Genomic DNA, 9124 nt, shown 5'->3' on the forward strand with positions numbered 1-9124 from the left:
CGGGGGCGACCCCGTCCAGGCGCTGACTCGCCAGGCCAGCCCTGAGTGCAGGGGCGAAGGGAGGTCCGGGGCCGCGACCTCTGCCCCTCTGGAGCAGGGAGTCCAAGGGTCGCCTCCCGCTCGGCTGCCAGTCCCCGCCGCCCCTGAAGCCGCGGGCTGCCTCTGGTACCCGCTAGGGCGGAGGCGGTCTTGTGCCCACGCTCGAGGCTCTGACTAACCTGGAAAGGTGCTTCAGGATCTGTTTCTTGATGAGCCCAGCCATGGTGCCGAGGCGGGAGGCGCCGCGCGCTCTCTCCGTTCTTCACTGCCTCCTCTCTTCGAGGCCGTCTCCTCTTTGTCCGGATTCACCCGGCCGGAGGAGAGGCTCCTGAGCACTCACGCCCGGGACAGACCCGAGGCCCCGGCCGAGGCCACAGCCGCCACCGCTGCCGCCGAGGACCCGGAGCATTGCGCTCAGGCAGCCGCGGCCGCCGCCGGCGCCATCTTGGCTGCAGCATCACCTAAGAGACCTGGGGGAGGGCCGGGGAGCGGCGGGCGGGAGGCGGGGCGGGGCCGGCGCGGGCGGGGTGGGGCCGGCGCGGGGCGGGGCGGGGCCGGGCGGCGCGGGGCGGGGCGGGGCCGGCGCGAGGCGGGCCGGCGTGGGGCGGGGCGGGGCCGGCGCGGGGCGGGGCGGGGCCGGGCGGCGCGGGGCGGGGCCGGCGCGGGGCGGGGCAGCGCAGACTCGGGAGGTTTGCTGTCCCGCTTCCCTTGCAGGGTCTCGGGTCCGGGGTCCTACCTGTCCATGACACTCTTGAATGGTTTGACTCCCATCCCCAGAACCTTCTGGGTTTTAGACCGCCATCCTCAGGCTCTAGTGTCCTCCACTGAGTGCTTCGCCCATATCTCACTTTTCTTTTTCATTTCCCTGTCAGAATTGACTCCACAAAGTGCTTTGATTGCTTGGCTTTCTTTACTCACTCAGTCTTCTTCATATTCTTCTTTGCTTAGATAACCTGCGTTCCCCTGGTCAAATGCTATAATTTGATGTTTCCTCTAGAAATTCTAAGGAAAGTGAAAGTTGTTACGGTGTGTTAATAGAGTCCAGGACCTGGAAATTAGAAAGCCTAAATTCTAGTTTTGGCTCTAGTATTTTTCTAGTTACATTAACCTGGAGAAAATAATTTCTTACTTTTAGCCTCAGTTTAATTATCTGTGCAATAGGTTAATAATATCAGCCTTACCCAACTCACTAGGTTGTTGTAGCTAAAGAAATAAAGATGTGAAATTTCATTTAAAAATTTCTATGAAAAGGAAGGAAATAGTTGAAATCACGGAGAGCTATTACAGCTCTGCACCTTCACCCGACCCAGCCCCAAACCAACACTTTAGAGAGATGAAAATGGCCATCCAGTGACATCTGAAAAGGGGGGGAAATTACACTACCTCTGAGGGATGTATCAGAAAAGTCTGTGGGAGTGTATGGTAATGGCAAGGGGATAGTTTACGTATAGTCTGATACCTGACCCTTTTAAAGCAAGGGAAAAGCAGATATTTGTGGATTGACTATTTACTCAATTCACTCATTTATAACGCACTATAAATGAGAGACTATTCAAGTAACTAGGTATCCAAAACGAAAACAAACTTTTCCTGTCATCAAGAAGTTAATTAACAGCCTCAGATGAAAGATAAATTCCTATGCTAAGACCTTCAGCTCTGTAATTAGATTCCTGTTCAAAGGCTGACTTGGCCACTTTGTAGGCAGAGTGTAAACTTGGGCAACTTATTTCAATCTCAGCCTCAGTACCTCATCTATTGGAGATAAAAGTATCTCACAATTTTGTGAGGATTAAACGCATATATAGTGTTCAACAAATTACCTAACATATGTCAAGCTCTTAATGCTATTATTATCCTTGGCATAATTGGAAACAGAAGAAAAGGGTCATGAGAACACAAAGGATGGAGTGATTCTATCTTGTTTAGTCAGAGATGGCATTTTAGTGGAGATATTATTTCAAGGGTGAGAATGTCAGCTTAATGTTAAATGAACTGGCTCCAAAGTCAGACTTGGATTTGAAACTTCACTCTATCAGCTGAGCCACAAGGGAAGCCCAAGAATACTGGAGTGGGTAGCCTTTCCCTTCTCCAGTGGATCTTCCCAACCCAGGAATCAAACCAGGGTCTCCTGCATTGCAGGTAGATTCTTCACCAACTGAGATGTCAGGAAGCCCTAACATTAAATGACTTGGCTCCAAAGTCAGCCTTGGATTTAAAACTTCACTCTGGATTTTTCACTTTGTAATGGTAGGGAAAGTACTGGACCTCTCCAGCCTGTGATGTTATTTTCCTTCATGAGGCTGTTGTGAGGATTAACTAAGCTAATGCACGTTAGGTGCTTAGAGAGTGCCAGCCACAACAGAATGATGGCTAACATCACTAACTCACTAGGTGGAAAAGGATGTTTCAAGCAGGTGGAACACAATTATGAAAAAAGAAGTGTTAAAGCCATGACTTCTAAATGGCAAGTAGTCTAATGTGCTGGAACAACATGAGAATTCCTTTTCAAAGTAATAACTGTTAAAGAATAATTCAGGTTAATAAGTGTAGTTACAATATCTTTTTCTTTAGAAAACACATGGCAGAGGGGGAGGAGCCAAGATGGCGGAGGAATAGGACAGGGAGACCACTTTCTCCCCTACAAATTCATCGAAAGAACATTTGAACGCTGAGCAAACTTCACAAAACAACTTCTGACCGCTAGCAGAAGACATCAGGCGCCCAGAAAAGCAGCCCATCATCTTCGAAAGGAGGTAGGACAAAATATAAAAAATAAAAAGAGAGACAAAAGAGCTAGGGATGGAGACCAGTCCCAGGAAGGGAGTCGTAATAGAGGAACTTTCCAAACACCAGGAACCCCTCTCACTGGCGGGTCTGGGGGAAGTTTTCGAATCTCAGAGGGCAACCTAACTGGGAGGAAAAATAAATAAAACCCACAGATTACATGCCTAAAAGCAACTCCCAGCAGAAAAGTACCCCAGACGCCCGCATCCGCCACCAGCAAGTGGGGGCAGAACGGAGAGGAGCAGGCGGCATTGCTTAGGGTAAGGACTGGGCCTGAGTGCCCTGAGGACAATCGGAGGGAGCTAACGTGAGATAGCAACTTAAAATGTAGATAGCAAGAGAGAGAGAAAATTAACCTGCCCAAACACACTGCCGGCTGTTCGCAGAACAAAGGGACTGAGCAATTCGGGAGAAGAGCTAGCCGCAGGCGGACCGGCCCAGCCCCACCGGAGGCAGGAGGCAGGAGGCAGGGGAAAGGGGCAAACTCAGCCCCAGAGACAGCGCCCCCTAACGCACTGCAAACAGGCCTCCAGTTTCTAACCAAAGACTTCCTGAGATTCTGGATGGTCGACATCTGCCGGGAGGGTCGCGGCTCGAGGCCAGCTCCCGAGAATAGACACAAGCCGCACGCACCCGACTGGCGCGCGAGGAAGCTAAGGCTGGGACCGTGGAGGGGAGAGGGCGCACTGCACCCGGGGAGAGTGCGCCCGTCAAGCTCCTGGCTGCCTGGGCTGCTCGGGCCAGGGAAGGCACAAGACGCAGGCCCAACTGAGTCTGTGCTTTTGTGGAATACCCGAAAACTGGGACCACACGCAACGCAGGGCCCGCTCCATATAGAGCAGCCGGGAGCCTGAGCAGTGTAGACGGGGAGAGCACACACCCGTGAGCGGGGGCAAACCCAGTGTGGCCGGAACACCGCGAGTGCTCCCCACACACAGCGATATCTGCCTGCAGCGCCCCTCCCCTCCCCGCAGCAGGACTGAACCAGCGAACCTGGACAAGAGGCCATCTCCGCCCGCCTGTGTCAGGGCGGGAATTAGACACTGAAGAGACCGGCAAACAGAAGCCAAATAAACAAAGGGAACCGCTTCAGAAGGGACCGGTGCAACTGATTAAAATCCCTGTAGATAACACCGACTACACCGGAAGGGGCCTATAGATATCAAGAAGTGTAAGCTGGAACGAGGAGCTATCTGAAACTGAACCGAACCCACATTGACCACAACAGCTCCAGAGAAATTCCTAAATATATTTTTATGCTTTTTTTTTTAATTAAAAAATAAAATTTTTTTCTTCTCCTTTTTTTATTTTTTCTCTTTTATTTTCTTTTAAAATTCCCTATTACTCCCCCATTATTCCTTAACTTTCATTTTCATTTTCATATATTTTTACTATTTTTTTAACTAGGAAAAAAAATTTTTTTCTTGTATTTTTTCTCTTATTTTCTTTTAAAGTCCTCTATTACTCCTCTGTTACTCCTTAACTTTCATTTTCATTTTCATATATTTTTACTATTTTTTTAATTAGGAAAAATTTTTTTTTCTTGTTTTATTTTTTCTCTTATTTTCTTTTAAAGTCCTCAATTACTCCTTAATTTTCATTTCACTATAACCTTGCAAAAAAAAAGAAGCCCTATTTTTAAACTGAACTTCATATATATTTCTAAAATTTTTTGTGTTTTTGTTTTTAATATTGTATTTTTAAGAATCTAACCTCTACTCTAGATTTTTAATCTTTGTTTTTCAGTATTTGATGTCAATTTTGGACATTTAAGAATCCAATATTCAGTACCCATTTTTACTCAGGAGGGTGTTGATAACTCTCTCCCACTTTTGACTCTCTGTTTTCTACCTCAGAACACCTCTGTTTCCTCCCTTCCCCTTCTCTTCCCAATCCAATTCTGTGAATCTTGGTGGGTGTCTGGGCTACGGAGAACACTTTGGGAACAGAGAACTGCGTAGATCTCTCTCCTCTTGAGTCCCCTTTTTTCTCCTCCTGCTCGTCTCTATCTCCCTCCCCCCTCTCCTCTTCTTCATGTAACTCTGTGAACCTCTCTGGGTGTCCTTCACGGTGGAGAATCTTTTCACCATTAACCTAGAAGTTTTATTATCAGTACTGTAGAGCTGGAGAAGTCTTGAGACTACTGGAAGAATAAAACTGAAATCCAGAGGCAGGAGACTTAAGCCCAAAACCTGAGAACACCAGAAAACTCCTGACTACATGGAACATGAAGTAAGAAGAGACCATCCAAAAGCCTCCTTACCTACATTGAAACCAACCACCACCCAAGAGCCAATAAATTTTAGAGCAAGACATACCATGCAAATTCTCCAGCAACGCAGGAACATAGCCCTGAGCGTCAACATACAGGCTGCCCAAAGTCACACCTAACACATAGACCCATCTCAAAACTCATTACTGGACACTCCAATGCACTCCAGAGAGAAGAAATCCAGTTCCACGAACCAGAACACCGACACAAGCTTCCCTAACCAGGAAACCTTGACAAGTCAGCCGTCCAACCCCACCCACTGGGTGAAACCTCCACAATAAAAAGGAATCACAGACCTCCAGAATACAGAAAGCCCACTCCAGACACAGCAATCTAAACAAGATGAAAAGGCAGAGAAATACCCAACAGGTAAAGAAACATGAAAAATGCCCACCAAGTCAAACAAAAGAGGAGGAGATAGGGAATCTACCTGAAAAAGAATTTAGAATAATGATAATAAAAATGATCCAAAATCTTGAAAACAAAATGGAGTTACAGATAAATAGCCTGGAGACAAAGACTGAGAAGATGCAAGAAATGTTTAATAAGGACCTAGAAGAAATAAAAAAGAGTCAATTAAAAATGAATAATGCAATAAATGAGATCAAAAACACTCTGGAGGGAAACAACAGTAGAATAACGGAGACAGAAGATAGGATAAGTGAGGTTGAAGATAAAATGGTGGAAATAAATGAAGCAGAGAGGAAAAAAGAAAAAAGAATCAAAAGAAATGAGGACAACCTCAGGGACCTCTGGGACAATGTGAAACGCCCCAACATTCTAATCAAAGGAGTCCCAGAAGAAGAAGACAAAAAGAAAGGCCATGAGAAAATACTCGAGGAGATAATAGCTGAAAACTTTCCTAAAATGGGGAAGGAAATAGTTATACAGGTCCAAGAAACCCAGAGAGTCCCAAACAGGATAAACCCAAGAAAAAACACCCCAAGACACATATTAATCAAATTAACAAAGATCAAACACAAAAAACAAATATTAAAAGCAGCAAGGGAGACAACAAATAACAACAACAAAAAACAACAAATAACACAGAAAGGGATTCCCATAAGGATAACAGCTGATCTATCAATAGAAACCCTTCAGGCCAGAAGGAAATGGCAGGACATACTTAAAGTAATGAAAGAGAATAACCTACAACCTAGATTACTGTTCCCAGCAAGGATCTCATTCAGATATGAAGGAGAATTCAAAAGCTTTACAGACAAGCAAAAGCTGAGAGAATTCAGCACCACCAAACCAGCTCTTCAACAAATGCTAAAGGATCTTCTCTAGACAGGAAACACAGAAAGGTTGTATAAACACGAACCCAAAACAACAAAGTAAATGGCAACGGGACCATACCTATCAATAACTACCTTAAATGTAAATGGGTTGAATGCCCCAACCAAAAGACAAAGACTGGCTGAATGGATACAAAAACAAGACCCCTATATATGCTGTTATAAGAGACCCACCTCAAAACAAGAGACACATACAGACCAAAAGTGAAGGGCTGGAAAAAAATATTTCACGCAAATGGAGACCGAAAGAAAGCAGGAGTCGCAATACTCATATCAGATAAAATAGACTTTAAAATAAAGACCGTGAAAAGAGACAAAGAAGGACACTACACAATGATGAAAGGATCAATCCAAGAAGACGATATAACAATTATAAAGCACCGCAATATGTAAGGCAAATGCTAACGAGTATGAAAGAGGAAATTAATAGTAACACAATAATAGTGGGAGACTTTAATACCCCACTCACAACTATGGATAGATCAACTAAACAGAAAATTAACAAGGAAACACAAACTTTAAATGACATAATGGACCAGTTAGACCTATGTGATATCTATAGGACATTTCACCCCAAAACAATCAACTTCACCTTTTTCTCAAGTGCACACGGAACCTTCTCCAGAATAGATCACATCCTTGGCCATAAATCTAGCCTTGGTAAATTCAAAAAAATTGAAATCATTCCAGTCATCTTTTCTGACCACAGTGCAGTAAGATTAGATCTCAATTATAGGAAAAAAATTATTAAAAATTCAAACATATGGAGGCTAAATAACACACTTCTGAATAACCAACAAATCATAGAAGAAATCAAAAATGAAATCAAAATATGCATAGAAATGAATGAAAATGAAAACACAACAACCCAAAACCTATGGGACACTGTAAAAGCAGTGCTAAGGGGAAGGTTCATAGCATTACAGGCTTACATCAAGAAACAAGAAAAAAGCCAAATAAATAACCTAACTCTACACCTAAAGCGACTAGAGAAGGAAGAAATCAAGAACCCCAGGGTTAGTAGAAGGACAGAAATCTTAAAAATTAGGGCAGAAATAAATGCAAAAGAAACTAAAGAGACCATAGCAAAAATCAACAAAGCTAAAAGCTGGTTTTTTGAAAAAATAAACAAAAGTGACAAACCATTAGCAAGACTCATTAAGAAACAAAGGGAGAAGAACCAAATTAACAAAATTAAAAAATGAAAATGGAGAGATCACAACAGACAACACTGAAATACAAAGGATCATAAGAGACTACTACCAGCAGCTCTATGCCAATAAAATGGACAACTTGGAAGAACTGGACAAATTCTTAGAAAAGTATAATTTCCCAAAACTGAACCAGAAAGAAATAGAAGATTTTAACGGACCTATCACAAGCAAGGAAATCGAAACTGTAATCAGAAATCCTCCAGGAAACAAAAGCCCAGGACCAGATGGCTTCACAGCTGAATTCTACCAAAAATTTAGAGAAGAGCTAACACCTATCTTACTCAAACTCTTCCAGAAAATTGAAGAAGAAGGTAAACTTCCAAACTCATTCTATGAGGCCACTATCACCCTAATTCCAAAACCAGACAAAGATGCCACAAAAAAAGAAAACTACAGGCCAATATCACTGATGAACTTAGATGCAAAAAACCTTAACAAAATTCTAGCAAACAGAATCCAACAACATATTAAAAAAAATCATACATCATGACCAAGTGGGCTTTATCCCAGGAATGCAAGGATTCTTTAATATCTGCAAATCAATGAATGTAATACACCACATTAACAAATTAAAAGATAAAAACCATATGATTATCTCAATAGATGCAGAAAAAGCCTTTGACAAAATTCAACATCCATTTATGATTAAAACTCTCCAGAAAGCAGGATAGAAGGAACATACCTCAACATAATAAAAGCTATATATGACAAACCCACATCAAGCATTACCCTCAATCGTGAAAAATTGAAAGCATTTCCCCTAAAATCAGGAACAAGACAAGGGTGCCCACTCTCACCACTACTATTCAACATAGTGCTGGAAGTTTTGGCCACAGCAATCACAGCAGAAAAAGAAGTAAAAGGAATCCAGATAGGAAAAGAAGAAGTGAAACTCTCACTGTTTGCAGATGACATGATCCTCTACATAGAAAACCCTAAAGACTCTACCAGAAAATTACTAGAGCTAATCAACGAATATAGTAAAGTTGCAGGATATAAAATTAACACACAGAAATCCCTTGCATTCCTATACACTAACAATGAGAAAACAGAAAGAGAAATTAAAGAAAGAGCATATTTTAAGAGACGAGAGGTGAATACAAATGGTGACCACTCTATGATGTAAGATTAATAAAATATTTTTTACATGAGGGAGCCTATCAATTTAATATTGTTAGAAAATTGATTACTAAAATTGGATGTAACTAAATTTGAAGTTTCAGTGACTTTTTGTTACAAAGAATTATAGACACCAGTAGAGTGCCTGACTTTGAGAAGTTTGTCATGGCAAAGGCAACAGAATGATCATACAAGAAAAGCATGAGGATGGCGATGACAATGATGATAAGTACTACCAGGTACTTGACTTTTATCATTTACTCTTCATAAAACAATTCTGCAAGGGGAAATTATTATAGTACTCCATTTTATAGATGAGGAAACTAAGGTGTAGAGAGGTTAACTAACCGGTCCATCACATGCAGTGGCAGAGTCAGGATTTGACCCAGGAGTTTGAA

The 9124-nt window shown here is 42.9% G+C and overlaps 1 protein-coding gene across 2 annotated transcripts in view; it reads right to left on the bottom strand.

Moving 5' to 3' along the window:
* Nucleotides 1-509, bottom strand: part of UHRF1BP1L (UHRF1 binding protein 1 like) — a 78730-nt gene extending 78221 nt beyond the window's left edge. The window contains exon 1 of one of the 2 annotated variants that reach the window (XM_043440080.1): nucleotides 219-509. In XM_043440080.1, coding sequence (XP_043296015.1) covers nucleotides 219-262 — 44 coding nt within the window. In that variant the 5' untranslated portion in view covers nucleotides 263-509. The remainder of the gene's footprint in view (nucleotides 1-218) is intronic. The other variant, XM_043440081.1, reaches the window with a different exon arrangement.
* Between the last annotated feature and the right edge of the window lie 8615 nt (nucleotides 510-9124).

Source organism: Cervus canadensis, chromosome 21, assembly GCF_019320065.1.
Source record: "Cervus canadensis isolate Bull #8, Minnesota chromosome 21, ASM1932006v1, whole genome shotgun sequence".
NCBI lineage: Eukaryota > Metazoa > Chordata > Mammalia > Artiodactyla > Cervidae > Cervus > Cervus canadensis.